Genomic DNA, 19601 nt, shown 5'->3' with positions numbered 1-19601 from the left:
TATTCATGAGAGACACACAGAGAGAGAGAGAGAGAGAGAGAGAGAGAGAGAGAGGCAGAGACACAGGCAGAGGGAGAAGCAGGCTCCATCAGGGCCTGGCATGGGACTCGATCCGGGGTCTCCAGGATCACACCCTGGGCTGAAGGCGGTGCTAAACCGCTGAGCCCACCTGGGCTGCCCTCCCCAAGAACTCTTAAGTAAGATCCATGTCAAAATAAAATTTTATGTTAAACAGATTCAGGGTCATTAGATAAAAGTAGGTCTTTAGAAAATAATATCGTTTAGAGATGATACTAGACCACGGAGATAAGACATGCTTGAATGTCATGAATTCAGAAATGCATTCCAAAAAGAGTTAGTGGGTTCTCCCTATGGAAAATGTAGGAATACACTGGGGAGTCTTCAAGAACCTCCCTGAAGATCAAGAGGCATCTTGATAGGCTAACTTCAGAAGATTTAGTCTTGATTTAGAGATTTAATGAGCTAGGTAATAAGAATTGTCATTAACAGATTTGTTTAACTAATCATTATAGGAGATCAAGTAAATGCTACCATAGGGACCCCACCATAAAATGAGAAAACTGTAGAAGAAATTAAGAGAACTATCCCATTTGCAGTAAGATCAAAAAGATAAAATACCTAAGTATAAATTTGACTAGGACAGTAAAATATCTGAACACTGGAAACCATAAGACATTGGTGAAAGAAGTTGAAGGTGACACAAATAAATGGAAAGATACCCTGCGCCCATGGATTTAAAGAATTAAAAATGTTAACATGTCCATACACTACCCAAAGTGATCTACAGATTTAATGCAATCCCTATCAAAATTCCAGTGACATTTTTTACAGACAGAAAAGTGAGACTAAAATTCACATTGAACTACACCAAAGACCCCGAGCAGCCAAAGCAATCTTAATAAAGAGCAACTAAGCTAGAGTCATTACACTTCCTGATTTCAAACTACATTATGAAGCTTTAGTTATCAAAACAGTATGGTATTGGCATAAAAACAGACACATAGGTGAATGGAACAGCATAAAGAACCCAGAAATGAACTATATATGGCCAATTAATTTATGACAAAGGACCCAAGACTATACAATGGGAAAAGGATAGTTGTGTTGAGAAAACTTGATATCCACCTGCAAAAGAATGAAACTAAACTCACATTTTACACCATAAACAAAAATCAACATAAAATGGATTAAGGATTTAAATGGATTTATGAAACCATAAAACTCCAAGAAAAAAAAAAAACATGCTCTTTGACCTTGGACTTGATGAGTTTTGAATTTGATACCAAAAGCAAAGGAAATGAAAGCAAAAATGAACAATGATAGCTACTCAAATTAAAAAGCTTCTGCACAGGAAAGGAAATCCATAAAATGAAAAGACAACCTATAGAACGGGTGAATGTGTTGGCAAATCATACTTCTGATAGGGCATCAGTACAAGAATACATGAAGAACTCACCTGACTCAATAGCAAAAAAATAAACAATGTGATTAAAAAATAGGCAGAGGAACTAAATAGAAGTTTTTCTGGAGAAGGCATACAAATGGCCAGAGAATACACGAGAAAGTGCTGAACATCAGTTAATCAACAATGCAAATCAAAACCACAAAAATCCCCTCACAACTCTTATAGTGACTATCATCAAAATGACTGGAGATAACAAATGTTAGGAAAAAGTGAGGAAAGGGAACCCTTGCATACTGTTGGAGAGGATGTAAGTTGGTGCAGCGATGATAGAAGATAGTATGAAGGTTCTTCATAAAATTAAAAATAGAGCTACATGTGATCTAGCAATCCCACTTTTGAGTATATATATCCAAAGCAATTGAAATCAGGATCTTACGGAGATATCTACACTCCCTTTTTCATTACAACATTATTCACAGTAGCCAAGAGATGGAAGCAACCTAAGTATTCATCAGTAGATTCATAGTTAAAGAAGATGTGGTGTGTATATATGTGTATATATACAATGGAATGTTACTCAGCCACAAGAAAGAAGAACACCCTGCCATTTGCAACAACATGGGTGAACCTTGAGGGCATTATGCTCCTTGAAAGAAGTCACAGAAAGACAAATATTGTGTGATATCACTTATATGGGGAATCTAAAGAAGCCAAACTCCTAGAAACAGTCTAGAGTGATGTTTACCAGGACCTCGGGGACGGGAGGAAAGACGAGGTGTTGGTTAAGGAGTATAAGCTTCCAGTTATAAGATGAATAAGGTCTGGGGATTTAATATACAGAATAGTGTTTGTAATTAATACTGTATTATATACTTGAAAGTTGCTTAGAGAGTAGACCTTAACTGTTCTTACGACAGAAAGAATATAGAATTATGTGATGGTGGTGTTAGCTAATACTATAGTGGTAATCATTTTTCAATTTGTCAGTGTATCAAATGAACCCATTACACTCCTTAAACGTCTATAATGTTGTATATTAATTATATCTCAAAAAAGCTGGGAAGAAAAAAGTCAAGTCAAACAAAGCAAATAGGGAGCTTAATGAGAGTGAATTTTGAGTCCTTACATCTTTATATCGTTGTGTAAATTGGGTTAAACTCGTAATGAAACACTTTGTAGGCCCTATTTTGTGGAATAATGTGGATATTGTAGAGAACACATATTAAAGTGTTTTTTGAGTTTTTGATGAAGAGTTATACTGTCAGACACTGATCATATGTTGGCTTTAATAGTTTGGTTTTGAGCAGCAAATATTGCTATTGTCAGCATTTTATATAATCTCGTGCTATTTTTAGTGTTTTTAAATGCTCAAAATTATTTTAAACTTATAATTCAATGAAATAAGTTTGAATTCAGATGGTTCAAACTTATTTTTTTTTTAAGTTTTTTTTTTTTTTTTTTTTAGCAATCTCTATACTCAACATGGGGCTTGAACTGAGAGTCACATGCTCTGCTGACTGGGCCAGCCAAGATGCCCAGATTCAAACTTATGTTAAAACAATTTTTCAGGGGATCCCTGGGTGGCTCAGCGGTTTTGTGCCTGCCTTTGGCCCAGGGCGCGATCCTGGAGACCTGGGATCGAGTTCCACATCAGGATCCCTACATGGAGCCTGCTTCTCCCTCTGCCTGTGTCTCTGCCTTTCTCTCTCTCTGTGTCTATCATAAATAAATAAATAAATAAATAAATAAATAAATAAATAAATCTTTTAAAAAAGAGGAAGTGAGAGCACATTCCTTTAAAAAAATAAAAAAAAATAAATAAAACGATCTTTCTCCAAAGTTAGGATAGAATAATATTTTCATGGTATTACGAAAATAGTAATGACCTTGTATAGTCCATTTCTGTGTTGACTTTAAGGAATTCACTTGAAATTGCTTACTATTACTACAGTAAGATAGGCTTTCTTAGTGTTTGGTATGTTTTCCCTAGAGAAATATATCTTAGTTATTTTTTATTGTCCTTTTGTAGATAGTAATAAAATCAATATTTTAAAAATTTATTGTATGTTTTTTTTTTTTTTGCTATTAAACTCTTAGGTTATTTTTATGTTGGTAGAAATACCTTTTTTAAAAGAAAATGATTTTATTTATTTATTCATGAGAGACAGAGAGAGAGGCAGAGATATAGGCAGAGAAAGAAGCAGGCTCCCTACGGGGATCCTGATGTGGGAACTTGATCCCAGGACCACGATTGAGCCAAAGGCAGATACTCAACCACAGGCATCCCAGAAATACCTTTTATAAAATGAAAATTGTTTTAGGTTTTGGAGAACTAATCTGGATTATTTACTATGAATAATTTTTATTCTGAAATGTCAGACTTTTCAAAGTTTCAAAAATAGCACAGAAAACTCTAGTATACCTTCCCCACATTCCCAGTTGTTAATATTTTACTACATTTGATACATAATTATCTTTCACCTTCCACTCCCTCCTCCACTTTTTCCTCCTTTCCTTCCCACTATATATATTTTTTCTGAATTGAGAATAAATTTGATGTAATTTCCCTTATCTGTAAATATTTCAGTGTGTCTGTCCTAAAAACAAGGGCATATCCTCCTGTAACCAAAGTCATGAAATTGACATTGATTTGACAGTGTTATACTATTGCTTACCCCAATTAATGTGCTTTATAGTATGCAGAGATAGATGAATGAATGAATGAATGTGAATGATCAAATCCTGGTCTGGTTTCTAACTCAGGACCATGTATGGGATTTAAGTGTCTAGTGTCTTCAGTCTAATGTAATCTGGAACATTTCTTCAGCTTATCTATTTTTCATTTTTGAAGAGCAAGTTTCTTTGAGAATGTACCTCGATTTGGGTTGGTGTGATTTTTTTTAAGATTTTATTTTTATTTTTTATTTATTCATGAGAGAACACAGAGAGAGGCAGAGACATGGCAGAAGGAGAAGCAGGCTCCCCAAGAGGAGCCCAATGTGGGACTCGATCCCAGGTCCTGGGGATCATGCCCTGAGCCAAAGGCAGACAGACGCTCAACCACTGAGCCACCCAGGTATCCCTGGTATGATATTTTTTAATATGATAAGGATTTTCCTCCTAACTTTACATTACAGATTAATAACTGTTATCAGTACTTGTATTATTAAGCAAATAAATTCTTTAAATTTTACTTATTTTACATCTACCATTTGATTTAGAATGGAGTCTAGTAAGGCCAGATGTGACATTTTGACTTTGCTAATAATAATAAGTAACCTTATTACCAGCAACAGATAATGTGTGTAAATATTCATCTCACATATAGGATAAATTAAAATATATAACTTAAACTTTGGGCCAATCTTTTAGGCAAAAAATAAAATAAAACCAAAATAACTTCTCCATTTAAAAAAAATCCTCCTCTTAATTAAAAACATGAATCGTTGTTCCTATTTGTGATAACTGCGTACTATTTAATCTCTTTGTGCTGAGTGAATGTAATCTCCCTTTAACTTCTGCCAGCCTTTTGTTAGCCTGAGAATGTGATGTGCTGCTACCAGGGCATATTGGTTTTGTAAGGACTGTGGTATCCCTTCTGAGCACCAGCCCCTGCCCAACATTTATAACCATGCTCCTATCTCTTCTTTCCCATGCTGGGTTTTGGAAGAGGAAGAAGAATTAAAGAAATGGCATGCAATGGGTTTTTTTTTTTTTTTTTTTTAAGATTTTATTTATTTATTCATGATAGTCACAGAGAGAGAGAGAGAGAGGCAGAGACACAGGCAGAGGGAGAAGCAGGCTCCATGCAGGGAGCCCGACGTGGGATTCGATCCTGGGTCTCCAGGATCGCGCCCCGGGCCAAAGGCAGGCGCTAAACCGCTGCGCCACCCAGGGATCCCACAATGGGGTTTTTATATTACAAACAGTAGTGTATAATGGATGGTACAAAAATCATCAGTCAAGTATAAGAAGAAAAAATCACCTGCAAGTATGCGACTTCAGTGCCACCATTTTGATGTGTGTGTGTGTGTGTGTGTGTTTAAATGATTTCCTTCTTTACTTGTGTAGCTAATAGATATCTTGTCCCAGGCACATATCATGTACCTAATAAATGTCATGGTCCCAGCAGGAGGACTGATATGACCCTTCCTCCTAAAGCTTTTCCTGATATGAAAAGGCAGACATTAAACAATTTATTAAAATAGAGTATCAGGCTGATGGGTGAAGCGTTAGAAATTAAGAAAGCTCACCGGATAAAACCCAGTTTCTTAGTCATAAATGTTTCTCTGTCCCACCAAATGGGACACTTTTTGAAGATACTTTAACAGCTAAATAGTATTACATGATGTAAGTATATTTTAATTTACTTAATATTATACATGTACATTTTTCTTATTTTTTAGCTATCATATTAAAGTGATGAACATCTTAACAGTTAAATCTTTCTTCTTGATCACAGTTTTTTAGAACATATTACTAAAGTACTGTTTTTGGGATTAAACAATAAGCAAACTGCAGAGGCTGTGGATAAGCATTATCAAATTGACTTCTATAAATGTAGAGCCTTTTTCCATTTTACCAGTAGTGCAGGAAAGTGCTCATTTCACCATGTCTTCTGCTTTCTTGTATATATCACTACTTAAAGCAATTTTCTTCAGTAGATTGATGACTTTTGTTGATTGCATGTCTTTTGTTACCAGTAAATTATTTTACCTTTTTTTTTGATTCACTCATCTTTCTTTAATGAATTGCTTATTTATATCTCCTTATTTTTGTGGGAGTGTTCATCTTTTTGTTCTTAATTTATCACGTTTGTGGAATAATGAAGTTAACTCAATGGAAAAGGGAGTGGGAGAGAAGTCAATAAATTACAGGGGGGCAATGAGCAACATATAACTCTGCTGTTATTTCTGTGCTGCCACTCACAACACTTCCGACATCAGATGTGTGAGTTCTTCCACCATATACTTCTCATACTGTCTGGAGTTAGTGTAGACCTCACAAGATAGTGGCTCAGTCCCACAGATTACCTACCACTCAGATGCCATAAGGAAGTAGTTGGTCACCAGGGTACCCACAACCTCTGTCTGACTTGGCTACAAATCAGAGGCTCCTATGACCATCCCCCTGGGTTTGATAATCTGTTGAAGCAACTCACAGAACCCAGGAACACAGTTTACTTTTGCGAATTTCTTACAAAGTATATTTCGAAGGGCACAAGTAGCAAACCAGATGAAGAAATATTTAGGGCAAAATCTGCAAGTTCCAAGCTCAGAAGCTACTGTCCCTTTGGATTTGGGATGTGCCTCTATTCTGGTATGTAGATATGTTTGTCAACCTGGAAGCTCTCTGAACCTCAAACTTTTGGGATTTTTCTGTAGGCCTCATCAGTAGGCATGATCAGTTATTAACTCTATTTTCAGCCCCTCTCCTTTTTTTGGAGAATGAGTAAGTTCTAAACTTCTAATCATGGATTGCTCTTTCTGATGACCAGACCCCTTCAGGAGCCACTGAGGAATCTACCAAATATCACCTCATTAGAAAATAGATGCCCCTAGCTTCCAGAAAAATCCCAAGGGATTTAGGAGCTCTGTGTCAGACACTCTTAAATAGGAAATTACAAGGGTTTTAGGGGCTCTGTGACAGAAACTGGGGCCCAAACCAATATATTAGCAGGCACTGAAGGCAGATTTTATATATTTATTTCCTTCTGTTTCACAAATGGCAAGATGTTAAGTCATGTATTTCTTTGCTGAGCCTGAAATCTATTATTTTAGGGACTCCAATGACATGTATACACACCATGTTTCGTTTGCCTCTTTTCATAATTTGTGTGCTCTTATAAAAATCTTAATATATTGAGGCTCAGAGATCACTCTACTCATGATTATTTCTCAGCTACTTAAGATAATCAACTTTTTCCCCCTCACTCTCCTATAGATCTACCCATTTTTCAGATTAACCAGGCTCAGAGGGACCTGTGGACCAGCTGTTTCCCACAGCTATTGGGACCACTGGTTGGACCTTGGTGCTGCACATCTGTGGCTATTGTTCTATCTCACTGTAGATAGAAGTGTGCATCTTTGCTGCTGCTCTGAGGATAGTAGGAAAGCAAATAGCTTTCATACTGCCCATTCTGCAGGTTTCCTGCTTCTAGTATGCTTAACAAAAATGCCAAAGGTCAAAGGAAAAAAAAAGACAGGTTGCATCAATGCAAAAAGTCACTTGGAGTGTTCATACATGTGTGTGCATGAGGGACATGATATGAGCTTGAGCAACATGGTCCTACAAATGGCTCGAGAGGCAAATGAAAGAAAATACACTTACTGTGTTTCCGTAGAAAGAATTTGACTCAGTTGTAAAATATAGAATCTGGATGGAAACAGACAAGGTGATAGAAAAGTAGCTGCTGCTTTGTATAGAATGAAGAGATCTCTATACTAGAAGACTCCATAAAAAGTTCTCTATAATATGGCATTTAAAATGGTTTTTGAAGAGCAAATTTTTTAAAACATTCGGCTGCCTGAAAATTAAGTTCTAAAAGCTGGCATTAATTTCAGTCTTATGTCAAGAGCCAAATGGATTAATAATGAAATATCAAAGGAAAGTACAATCTCTCACTTAAATGTTTTTAATGATAATAATGACTTTTAAGACTTGATAAGAAAGCTGAAAAAGAATATTATTCCCATCCTGCAGTTTTCATAATAAATGAAACTTTCCTGTGGAGAAAATAGTCTCCTTTAAGACAGGTTCAGAGTAGGGCATGTCAGGAAATGATTCCAACTTGATTAAAATTTTTCTTCATATATTCATTCAGCTCCTTATCTTGATTTTTCAAGTAGAAAAATAAATGAGAATTTTAAGCCTTAATAAAACATCATGGAAATGTGAAAATCAGTAAACATTAAAAAGCCAAACTGAAGATCTAAATCAGTGACAATTAAGAACCTTCCAGACTTGAGGCAAACAAATGTATTCAATGATCACACCTAAATGTGCCCAGCTAAGGACTATCTGTGGTTTTATACCTTTTTAAAGGCAACTTTTCCAGGAGTATAAATCCTGATTCTGATTCACAAAATATATTTTACCTTTAATTACTTCTGAATTTGAAATAATTCTGAAGGACACTATGGCATGTTTTGATATTTTGTATTTCAGGCATCAAAATTCACTTATACAGTGTTTTTATAAGAGATTTTATATTGAGATAGCTGTATAGTAAATATGCATTATATTAATATTTGTTATAACTGATATTTATCTCTAATGCATAGGTTTTGAGTTATAATTATTCTTTGGGAATATTTTAAATATAAACATTATTATAATGAGCAGGGTTAGGCTTGATTTTTACTTTGACGCCAAAATGTATTTGCTTGGTATAGTTAACATAGCTATTATCTGTATCTTTTCAAGTCGTTCTTATTTTGCATTCTTTATTGTATAGTTTTCCTGATTTTAACATATTAATTATTTTATTTATTTGTTTTTGGTTATATACCCTGACCTGATAACTGTGAGGTTGTCTTTAGCAAAGATGGCACAAAGAATGTCCTATCATAAAATGTTAACATAAGACATTAGTAAATTAGAAATATCACTTTATAAATCACATTATTATGGATTTTGAGATTTAAAAAATTACCTTGTGTATTATGATAATCTTAAAAATAATCTTTTATTGATAAATGCTATACTTCCAAAAATTATTTCATCTAGTTACGATGTTAAATCCTCAAATAAAAAAATTATCATTATTATGTTAATCTCAATGGTTATTAGAAAAATTTAAAAATTTATTGGGCCAAAGAGAAGAAAATTGAAGTCTACCCACATGGCTGTATGCAATAGAACCTACTTTCATGTGTGCAATTGAACATTCTTTTAAAAGCACATTTTACAGGATTGCATTAGAGTCTAGTTTAATTATGTACCATTAGTTGTTTAGCTATTTCTCAATGATAATTTGATAATTCTAGCCTGAGTGAATAGGTGGATGCTGGAGAAATATTACAAAATTGGAAAAAGAGTGGAAGCATGTGGTAGGATTAGATGAGGCGTTTAACTGTGATTTGAAGAGTTTGTGTCTCATAGTTCTTATGTGGTTGGAAGTACTAACTTTGTTTTATTGATTGATTGATTGATTGATTGATTGAAGTACTAACTTTGAAAGAGAAATCTGCCCTTACCAATTCGAGATGACTAGGGTAGGGGTGGGTGGGTCAGGTGCCCACTGGTGGGCCGTGGGGGAGTGACAGAACAGGTCCTCTCCCTGCCGTTTCTCAGGCTCTACTTTCAGCTTCCAGTTCTCCTTCACTGTTTTAAGGGAGATGGGCAAGAGTTTGTGTGTCTTAAACATGTTGTATCCTGAAACAGTCTTCTTGTTCAGTGATGTCTATACAATTATGAAATCAAAGTTTGCAGACAAAACTAATTAATAACACCATATTGCTTGGAGAATAGCCCCCAGCTGTCAGAGGCATGCCGGTGTCGAAGAAAGGTGTCCTCTGATTTTGTTTCTCACACATGTTGTAGAGTAAAGCTCTCTAGTGGCTCTCTGAAAATGAATACACGTTTCTGCTGGCTTTGTATCATCAGAACTTACTATTAATTGTGAATAAAGTTATAGACTATTAGTGAACATTAAACTCTTAACATCAAAATTTCCTAGTCAATAGAAGTACAAATTAATTATATTTATTTTGATTCCTGCTGTTACTGTTTTCCTCCTGTGGTTTAGGATATATAAACAGACCAAAAACAAAAACGGAAACAAAACACAAAATCACAAACTCTTGGAGACCACATGTCTTCAGTCTTCAGCTGTATTTTTCCATACATTTCTCAGAATCTGGTTTGAGTTTGTTTCAATATTGAAACAAGTGCCACATAAAAATATTAACAGCTGGTTCCAGGAATCATCTGGAGGGGGTGCAGATGCACTGTTATATGGATCTTGTCACGGAACTTTGGTGGAAATACTGTGCCTGTGAGAGCTGTGAGAAAGGAACATTGGAATATAACATGCCATGCAATTTTGTTTCCTATTAGAAAGCAGAAGATGAGGATATTGTTCTCACACCTGATGGCACCAGGGAATTTCTGACATTTGAAGTTCCACTGAATGATTCGGGATCAGCTGGTCTTGGGGTCAGTGTCAAAGGTAACCGATCAAAAGAGAATCATGCAGATTTGGGGATCTTCGTCAAGTCCATCATTAATGGAGGAGCAGCATCTAAAGTAAGCAAATGTTGACTTTACTCACCTCATGTCCATTAACAAAACAATTTTTTATTACAACCCTGTTCCTATCTTGGAAACATCTACACTGTGTGTGTGGGGAGGGGAGAGTACTTTCCTCTACCCTCTTATGTTCTGTTTCTATGGCCTGTGAATTAAACTGGCAAAAGACAGATGGACAGAACATGTTTACAAATTTTATCAATTTTAATATTTAAAATTTTTCATGTACAGGGGCTCTACAGAAATGACAGAATCTAAAGGGCAATGAATTGTGGAACAGTGATTAGACCAAAGAAGGATGTTTGGGCTTCTAGGGGAGGTCAGTTGTGGGATAGTCAGTGTATGGCAGAAACTAGTGGTAGATAAGGTTTCTTTTGTACAGTCTGTTTTGTAGCCTGACTCGTCTCAGGGTGCCAGCGCTGTCTCTAGTGATGAGGATCGTTCTCTTCCTGGTTTGAGATAGGAGAGGGGACATCTTCCTAAGAGGAATGCTGTGCCCTGCATTTAGCCAGAGATGGGGAGAGTAGAGAGCTCCTCCTGATCTGCCCCTTCTCAGGTGCCTGAAGCTCCCAAGAGTCCTTGTGCTAATAAAATGGCATGTTTTGGAGTGGCAGGTTCTGATATGCTGTAAAGCTTACCAGATGCCTTGTGTGTTCTTCATAATCCTCCATTCGTGATCAGACTAATAGAAATCATGATCTCTCATTTTAGGATGGAATCCATAGCTTCAAGTACCCATTTTTTTTGTCTCACAGAATTTACAGGCCGTAATCATTGCAGTTGAAAGAAGATAATCCATGCAAAGATTTAGCATCATTCTGGGCACAGAGCTTCCCCACAGGAAGGCTCATCTTTCCCCTCTCCCCTTCCCTGTGGGTCACTTAGTATGTTTGCCAGTGGAGAGCAAGTTTCCTGCCTGTTTGCTAAGGGGACCCTTCTCTGCAATTATCTGACAGCCTTGAGCTTTTTCTTGTCTTGGGTTGTAAATAACCTCTATGGGTGTCTCTGGAAGCAAGAAAATAATCACTTTGTGTCCCTTGAATTAGTATGCTATTTTGGTAAACAGATTATGATAATGACTTGATTTACAAATGTATAAATGATTGAAATAGACACAGGCTGCAGTGGCTGCTTAGACGTTATTGTGCTCGTGTTCAATTGGGCATAATCCATTAGGATTAAAGCCCCCTTTCTTTCCTCATGTTTTTATTACCTTTTTTTTTTTTTTTTTTTTACTAAAGGGAAAGCAACTTCTTTTATAATAGACTATTTAATAGCACTTATTTCTACCTGTTTTCTTCCCAGGATGGAAGGCTTCGGGTGAATGATCAACTGATAGCAGTGAATGGAGAATCCCTGTTGGGCAAGACAAACCAAGACGCCATGGAAACCCTCAGAAGATCTATGTCCACTGAAGGGAACAAGCGAGGAATGATCCAGCTCATTGTTGCGAGGCGAATAAGCAAGTGCAATGAGGTAAAGCATAGCAAATAAAAAGAAGACACTAGTATTTGAAATTGTAATAAGACTAAGTTTTGTCCTAATATTGGACAAAGGATGGCAGGACCTGGAACTTTACTTCAAAATACTGTAAAATTATCATTGCTCTTTTTATTGTATTGACTGGACTGTGATTTGCTCTCTTAATTCTATGATCAAAATATTCCTAAGTGTGCATTAGTATTTCTGTCGCCAGCTCACCAAATAAAACTGGTATCTTAAGAGCATCTTTAGCTGGATTCCCTTCTTGAAAACAGGGCCATACGTTCCTGCTGGGAGCCAACAGTTCCTCTTCTGTTCAGGGGTGTTGTATCTAGGAGAGAGAAGCAGTGAAAGAACAATGGCTTGTTCATTTGTTTATCTAAAATGGGCTGTCCCTGACAGGAGAGTCTGTTTCTCTTGTGACATTGTTGAAAGTGTAAGTCTCCCCTTCTGTTCCCTGTGTCCCCTATGTCTTTCAATATGGAGTTGAGTATTTTCCCCTTGAGTGCATGCTTTTTGAGTGATATCTATTGTATAATGTCACGGTTGGTTCTAAATATCTGCAGTAGTGCATAATTAGGAGTAGGAATCGGGCAGCTCGGGTGGCTTTAGTGCCACCCTCGGCCCATGGGGTGATCCTAGAGACCCGGGATCGAGTCCCGTGTCAGGCTACCTGTGTGGAGCCTGCTTCTCCCTCTGCCTGTGTCTCTGCCTCCCTCATGAATAAATAAATAAAATCTTTAAAACAAACAAACAAACAAACAAAAAAGAGCAGGAACCATATCCTCTCCTGAAGGTTGTGATCCTCTGTTTTCACAAATAGAAAAAAAAGAGTAAATAGAGACATAACTTTCTGGCACAGTGGGGCATTCGAAAGGAATAATATGTTGATTTGAAAATATTAGACCTTGGGGGAAAAAACAGGTTCATAGATCTATTATAAATCATATGCTAAGTATAGGAAATAGGTGGGAGCTGAGAATTTACAGAGCAAATCTTGTTAAAAATGTAGAGTTTGTTTTTGTTTTTAATCAATGCTCAACTCCCCACATTTTTAAATCAACTAAAGGAAAATGACTAGGAAATCATACAAACTGAAAATTATATCTAAATTATTTAAGTGTTTTTCTTAATTTAAAAATCTATGTTATATATATAAATGAGCTATTCAGGTTGTGTTGTTCACTCATGCCATCCTGTAATACATTCATAAATATGCAATGAAAGGTAGTGTAGAGGTGACCAATTTTGGAAAGTTTATTGACTATTGACTTATTTCTTTATTGTATTTATTTTTCAAGTGGAGAATTTGTTAATAATAATTAACAAATAAATTTCCATAGCAACTAAAGAACAATGTGTAAGCTTCACTAAAAATCTCAGAATGGGGAACAGTGGGACATAAAAAATTCACTTTCATAAAGTAAATATAAATGCTAATCCCTCAGAGTAAGTTACTGGAATGGCTTTCTTGAATAATGTAGTTTTTATCCATTGCCAGAAATTATGAACTGATCTTTCTAATATAAGTCCTGTAAAGTGCTAGTTGAAAAATCCTTCACAGTAAGTTCACAAGCACAGTGTTCTTTATTAGGTCTTTTTCTAAAACTGAAAAATTTCATGTTCACAGGACAGCATTCATTTGGCAGATGTTTATTGAGCATCTACTGTATTCAGGAAATGTGTTAGATCTTTGAGATATGGCAGTGAATAAAAACAGATGAGGCTCCTTCTCTCATAGAACTTATAATCTCCTGGAGAATATATCATATTCTCAGTCTTTTTAAAAATAAATTAAAATTTGTAAACATCTTCTCAAAGTTTTCCTTCACAGAAAAGCATTGGATGTTCTGGGAACACTTACAACATTAAGAAATGTACCAAAGGCCCACATCCTCTGATTCAGATGATTCCCTGTTATTCCCCAAACAGTAGCAAAGTAAACCTGTGCCAGCCTGAAAATGTTTTGATAAAAGCACTGATTTTATTCCCCATTGTCCTGTAAAACACATGAAATTGGAATCCCACTGAAATATCTCTGTGTCTCATTTACTTCTGCATATGAATTTATGTGAATGAAATGATTTAAGTAAAGTTAACAGCTGCAATAGGCAGTAATAGACTTTAATATTCAATATTGCTTATGGTATCATTTTCATACACTGCCAGTTATTACTATTTCTTAGGAGAGTATAAGCTTATAAAACAATTATATAAAAAAAATCTTATCACGAGTGCTGTGCTTTCTTTGTAATACTACTGAGAAGCCTTTTGTACTGACAGGGTTTAACTAAAGAATTTTATGAAGACAGAAGAGCTCAGTTCAGCTTCCCATAAGGCCTAAGACATAATTTTGCTGCTGTTGTACTTATATATTACCTTTGGAAAAACATCTCCCTGAATTACAAGAGAGTATGTGTAAATTACGTTATGGTAAATATTTATATAAGCATACAGTATCTTGTCATGAATGAACCTCAAGCCAAAATAATGTGCTTGAGTTCCCTCCTTCTGGGTCAATTAGTCAGCCACGGAGTCCGGTCTTTGACAGTATCACAAAAGTATATTTTACTAACTCGTCTTTAAATCAAGGGTTTGCATACCTAATTTCAAGTCAGAGGAGATGAGAATTTGAAGAGAATGGTTTGTATTTTGTCACGTCTTTCCTTGCCCTTTTCTTATATGTGGGAAGTGCCATATATCCTCTTAGTGTTTTCTTTTCAAAAATTGCTCACTCTTCACAGTAGGTATCGTCATCTTACCCTCATTTAACTATGCAGCATGTGTGAGACATCCTCTGGAAGGTTCTCAGTCTCCTTTGCTTGGCCTCTTGGGAATCTTGGAACGCTGCTGATCTTGAATCATCTTACCTGTATTCCTCATTTTTCTCCTATTTCACTCCGGCTCTTTTCTCTCCTTGGAGTTCCTTGATTTCCACTGCTCTGTGTGGTTGGTGTGTGTCATAGGTCTTCCCGGGCTCGTTCCTATTAGGCCACAGGAAGTGGTCCTGGGAGATCCTCAGGTGCCACTCATGTTACCACGATTCGCACAGCCCTGTTTCTGGCTCAGAATTCTGTTCTAGTTCCTGATACTTGCCAGTGTGTCGCTCAGGCTCCTAATTCACCAGGTGCCCCAAACTTTATTTATGCCTTTTCTTCAAAACCAGTTCCTCCCTGAGAACCTCCCACAGTGGGCTTGCCCTCCACCCCCTGGACCCCCGTAACCCTCCCCGCCCCTCTATGGTTGTGGAAGAAGCTAGAGATGGAGGGTCACTCTTGACCTCTCAGATGCCTTCCCTATCTTGCTATCCCCTGCCTCCAGAATCTCTCTCTGTCCTCGAGTCTCTCCTCCAGCCCCTCTACTGTCGCCCCAAGTCCCGCCCCTTTGTCCCATTGCAAGAAGGCAGATTTTCCCACAAAACATGCTTCCTGTGTCACTCCCAGCCAGAGTCCCTCCTGGAGGTGTGCCACCTCTCCAGGACAGGTGCCAGCCTCCATCACTTGGCCCCCAGGGCCATGCAGGGCTGATGTCCAGGCCCCTCCGGCCTGTCCCTGCAGGGTCTGCATGAGCTCCTCCACACCACTTGCACTTTCTCAGACACATGATACTGTCCCGCCTTCGGGACATTCTGCTCCTTGTCCTCTCAAAGACAGCTTTTGGATTTTCATTTCTCTCACCAGTGTATTCCCTCGTCCAACTACTTACCTTCATCTAACAGCAATTACCCTGTCATGGTTTCCTTTTTGGTTTTCTTTTAGAGGAACTGTAAGTTCTGAGCTGGCTGTCTACCTGCCACGTCCCTCTCTCTGTCACTCAGTGTCCAACCCAGAGCTGACACCTTAGCACAGACTGAATGACAAGGGAAATAATCCTGGGGGGCAGGGGGTTGGTGGTGTTAGAAGAAAAGATCACTTAGTTACACTAGAAACTGAAGTTCTTAAAAAAATAAACCATCAGGCATGGGAACCAGATTAACATTTTGGCAGTGATTCTAGATTTCCTTTGCTTCCCTTAGATCTAATGTTCTTACTTAAGCACATTTAAAATCATCTCATAAGCGATAGTTATTTCTTTAAGAAAAAAAGGAAAAGAGAGAAATGGCTTCCCTTTGTTTTGTGTTCCTAATTGATAGATTAGCTTTCTTGGAGAAAAACTTCTTAAGTCCTTCTGAAGTCTTTTCTATTGGACAGAATACATAATGCAAGAGGCAGAAATGGTGGTTGTCATCACAAAGGATGCGTTTATTGAGGACTTTGAAGGAGAGTAGAGGAACCGGGAAATAAATACTTGACATCATTCCTTGAGGATTGAAAATAACCTGGGTATGACAATTACGCTGATTATAGACGTTCCAAGGAAATGAATATTTGTAGAAATGACTGCAGTTTAACATTGCTTGCGGTCATTTCATTGCATCTCTATTAGATGTGATTTCATATAAAGACGTCTTAGTGCCAGTAGACAATGTGACCAGGTGAGCCTTGTCTTAGACTGAAGGATTTCATCATCAAGGACTACTTTAAAATGAGTTCTCTCCGTGGGTTTAATCCTCTTAGAATTAGAAAGCTATATTAAAATAGGAAGGGGCCTAAGGTATCATTTATGATTCTCTTCATTTTATGTATTAAGAAATAAATGCAGAGAGGTCAAGTGATTTGCTTAATGGCTGAAAGGCCAAGGTCGTGGCAAAGTAATTTAGAAGCAAGGTGCCCATTCCTCTTACACATGTGAGTGGACCTGATTGACTGTGATTGTGTGGTTCAGGCAATTTATATTCTGTGTTAGGAAATAGCATACAATAAAAGCATGGGCTTTAGCATCAAATAGTTACATTCTGGGTCTGTCATTTATAGGCAGGATGACTTGGGGAGCTTCTGCTACGTCCCTGATCCTTGCTGCCCACTGCAGAGGCCAAGGAGATGAAATGTTCTGCATGACAACAGAACCTGAAACAGGACCCTAAAGCCATGGCCACTCTTCCAAAACTCAAGCCTATCTTTTTATTCATTGTTTTGTGTTTACCTGTCCTTTGGATATTAGTACCTTCCACAATATATCATTGTAATCTAGTCTAACTTTCTTTTAATTTCATTATTATGCTGTGCCCTCACCTTTAGGCCTGCTTCTACATGGTCTAATATGTATAAGGTCTCCAAACCATTTTGAGGAAAATCTGAGTCATTCTTTTGGAAATTAAATTATTCATCTGGTACTGGCTCTGTGCCAGACACTGGGGATATTATAGAGGAAGCCCATAAATACTGAAATATTAAGTAAATAAGATTGTGCCAGTTACTACCTAGAACCCAGTCTTTGGTTTGCTGTAAGATCAGATCTGTGCCAGATTTTCAGTGCTCATAATTAAGATGGTGGGATACATTTTCTTTATGTGAAACACATCATTTGACCCACTCATGCTTACCTACAACACCATGAGAATTTGCTAAACCCTGCAGAAAATATATTAGTTTTTTTTTTTTTTGAAAATATATTAGTTTTTAAAAGAAACCAAGATTTTAAATTTTCTTAAGAAAAGTAATCCAAGTATCTAATGGGAAGCGTATTTATTGGACAAAATCCAGTTTCTTTGTTATGGTATACTATTTGTTATTTTCTGATTATACAAGCAATATATGATCATATGAATATCTTTCCTAAGTGTGGACTACATTTACATTGCTTTTCAGTTTTGGAGTCATTCCCAATTTTATACCTTTGTAAATAATGTTATGATAAATACTGACTCGTATCAATCTTTGTTATATACCTAGCTTATTATTTTGTGAGAGCAGTGACCACAAAGTGAATAAAAGGCCGGGTCAAGGAGTATAAGATGTTTTATGACCTGTGATGTACATTTGTTTCAGTATTACTTAGAAAAAGACTGTATCCCTCTTCACTGCTACCCAGTATGAGTGCTTATGCTGCAGCTGAGAAATAATTTTTCTCTAATAGGCAGAAAGGCTTTCCTGTTTTTCTAAAGGTAGAGCTACCAGCACAACTACCCCAACCTAGGACTGAATTAAGTTAGATCAGAGAACATTTTTGTACCTTAAGCAACAAGCCACAAAGTGAAAACTGTAGTTCTCTTATTTTAGTTTCTTCTAATTAACTTTAATTTGGAGAAGGTTTTTATGTAAGGAGGCTTACTGGGCCTGGGCACAGCCCAGCTTGCAGACCACCCTGGGCCACTCCTCCACAACCCCCTTGCTCTGCTTCTCTTCTGTGCTGCCATCGTGTCCCTGTGGCATGTTTCTTGCTCTTAAACTCTTTTTCTTGCAACAACAACAAAAAAAATCATCAAAAGACTTAAAACAAAACTGTGCATCCCAATGTGGTTTTTTTTTAAGAAATTAAAAGGCATTGAATCTTCTGTTAAATATTTATGTAGTAGGCTGCTGATGTCTTCATTTAAATCTGTCTTTTGAGATGTAAATTAGACATGGTTAGGGAGGTAGGGGAGGTGTAGAATCTTTCCCATGAAAACGTTCAAGTGTGTTCTTTCTGAACAGGCACCTTACTGTTTTTTTCTCTAGAGAGCCTGCATGTGCTTTTTTAAATGGAATTTTTATTTGATTTTCTGAAATTCTAAAATAGCATCTTAGATTAGTTGGGAATTTCTCATGAATAGCTTTTTAAGGATTTTATCATCTAGAAAATTGCAGTTATCTAGTTCTATTAAATGTATCTGGTAAACAAATGTGAAGATATATTGTTTGTCTTATGATAAAGTAAATTGTACAGCAAGCAGGTCTTGTATAGAGGCTTGGATCGCAAGTCACTTTACTGTATATGTGCTCATTTAAAATGTTCGGACATAACTTGTTCTTATAGGCACAGGGTATTGCTTTTGTTTGTTTTTGTTTTTACCTCCCCAATGTCCCTTGGAATTGAGGCATAGTATTCTTTCAGAAAATGTTCTTTTATTTTTCTACATCAGAGACCTTGAATATTTAATTTACTTTTCTGTGAAGCTGTCAGTTGTAATCTACAATTAAAAAAAAAAAAACAAAACTAATAAAGCAAGTCCTCATTTCACAATTTAAACCTTACTGAGTCTAATTCACTAGTGCTGTGAATTTATTATTCTCCTACAAGCTGACGTGCCTCCAATTGTAATTGTGTTGACCCTTCAATGCATTAAATCTCCCCAGTGCTTATCAAACTAGGAGAGATAAGTCTACAATTCGGAACTTCATTAAATATCTCATTTATATTAAACAGATGATAGCTTCTAACAGAAATAATAATTTGTTCTGATGAAGGAACCTCCACCGTTGTGGTTTCCTCTGTTTGGGATGTGTGGTCCTCTCTCCCACTTGGCCATGTTGTGCTGCGGTGCACCCCCCCCCCCCCCCCCACTGCCACCACCAGCCCCTCCCAGCCAAGCCCCCTTTGTCTCTGGCTTCTAGCCAGCACCACAGCCTATAAGATATTAGTT

General features: G+C 37.0%; 1 protein-coding gene across 26 annotated transcripts in view; it reads left to right on the top strand.

The window, feature by feature from the left end:
• The window catches only part of PARD3 (par-3 family cell polarity regulator), a 648392-nt gene that overhangs the window by 404949 nt on the left and 223842 nt on the right, over window positions 1–19601 (top strand). For all 26 annotated transcript variants that reach the window (XM_077896592.1, XM_077896595.1, XM_077896596.1 and 23 more), the window contains 2 exons: window positions 10487–10675; window positions 11984–12154. In XM_077896592.1, coding sequence (XP_077752718.1) covers window positions 10487–10675; window positions 11984–12154 — 360 coding nt within the window. The remainder of the gene's footprint in view (window positions 1–10486; window positions 10676–11983; window positions 12155–19601) is intronic.

This window comes from Canis aureus, chromosome 5 (genome assembly GCF_053574225.1).
Source record: "Canis aureus isolate CA01 chromosome 5, VMU_Caureus_v.1.0, whole genome shotgun sequence".
NCBI lineage: Eukaryota > Metazoa > Chordata > Mammalia > Carnivora > Canidae > Canis > Canis aureus.
The sequence above is the reverse complement of the archived record's forward strand: the minus strand, read 5'-3'. Positions and strand labels throughout refer to the sequence as shown.